General features: G+C 38.6%; 1 protein-coding gene across 1 annotated transcript in view; it reads left to right on the forward strand.

The window, feature by feature from the left end:
* LOC104777586 (aminoacylase-1) overlaps window positions 343-1,442 on the forward strand; it is a 3,304-nt gene continuing 2,204 nt past the window's right edge. The window contains exon 1 of the mRNA XM_010501859.2: window positions 343-1,363. Within this exon, the coding sequence (XP_010500161.1) occupies window positions 505-1,363 (859 nt within the window). The 5' untranslated portion in view covers window positions 343-504. The remainder of the gene's footprint in view (window positions 1,364-1,442) is intronic.

Raw genomic sequence — 1,442 nt, forward strand, 5'->3', positions numbered from 1 at the left:
ACTTGAAAATATGAAAATGGGCCTTTAAATCTTAATAAATATAATATATATGTAGAATACTATAGTAAACATCTTATTGACATCTTTTATTTGTTTCTATTTTTAAAAATAGAATTGAGAAAATTTAAACATTAAAAAATAAAAATAAAACTATTTTAGTATTTTAGAAAGAAAAATTAAATTGATTTTCTATTAAATTCTTACCACGCACAGACGTACGGATAACTCTCCTAATTAAATTATATAACAGTCTTTTTTTTTTTAGTGAATATAATTTAACATTGGTACAAAAAAACTACCATAAAGGATGAAGTGATGAGTGCTTGGATTTTTTAAGGTGGTTGCAGTCTCCGAACGTGACATGGTCTCTTATTTTATATTGTTTTTTTTAAAGACCAATTCCATCACACAGTTCGTTTGGTCAATGCTCAAGAAGTCACAATACATATAGCAAAAGCTCTTCTTCATCATCATCCTCTGATCACTCCTGCAACTACAAAATCCATGGCGAAAGATTCCATGGCGGTGTCTTCACTTCTCTGGACTCTCTTCCTCATCTCCATCATCTTCTCACTTCAATCAAAAAGCCAAGAAGAGGATATACCAATCACACGGTTCCAGCAATATTTACGAATCAACACCGCTCATCCTAACCCTAACTACACCGCACCAGTCTCCTTCCTCATTAACCAAGCTCAATCGATTGGTCTCACTTCCAAAACCTTCGAATTCGTCTCCGGTAAGCCAGTACTTCTCCTCACATGGCTAGGCTCTAACCCTAACCTCCCTTCGATTCTCTTCAACTCTCACCTCGACTCTGTCCCCGCCGAATCCGAGAAATGGATTCACCCGCCGTTCTCAGCTCACCGTACAACCGATGGCCATATCTACGCTCGCGGCGCGCAAGACGACAAGTGTATCGGAGTTCAGTATCTAGAAGCGATCAGGAACCTGAAATCGAGAGGCTTCTCTCCTCTCCGTACGGTTCATATCTCGTACGTCCCTGAAGAAGAGATCGGCGGATTCGACGGGATGATGAGATTCGCGGCGTCGTCGGAGTTTAGGGATTTGAATTTGGGATTCGCTATGGATGAAGGACAAGCTAATCCTGGTGATGAGTTTAGGGTGTTTTACGCTGATCGGACTCCATGGGAATTTATAATCAAAGCTGAGGGGATCCCAGGGCATGGTGCTAAGCTTTATGATAATTCAGCTATGGAGAATTTGATGAAGAGTGTTGAGTTGATTGCTAAGTTTAGGGAGACGCAGTTTGATTTCGTTAAAGCTGGGAAAGCTGCGAATTCTGAAGTTATATCTGTGAATCCAGTTTATCTTAAAGCTGGAACTCCTTCTACTACTGTGAGTTGTTGATGATTTCAAATTTTGCATTTTTTGATGTGTTAATAGGAGTTTTTTTTAAGTGTGTTTTTTTTTTTTTTTTT

Source organism: Camelina sativa, chromosome 3, assembly GCF_000633955.1.
Source record: "Camelina sativa cultivar DH55 chromosome 3, Cs, whole genome shotgun sequence".
NCBI lineage: Eukaryota > Viridiplantae > Streptophyta > Magnoliopsida > Brassicales > Brassicaceae > Camelina > Camelina sativa.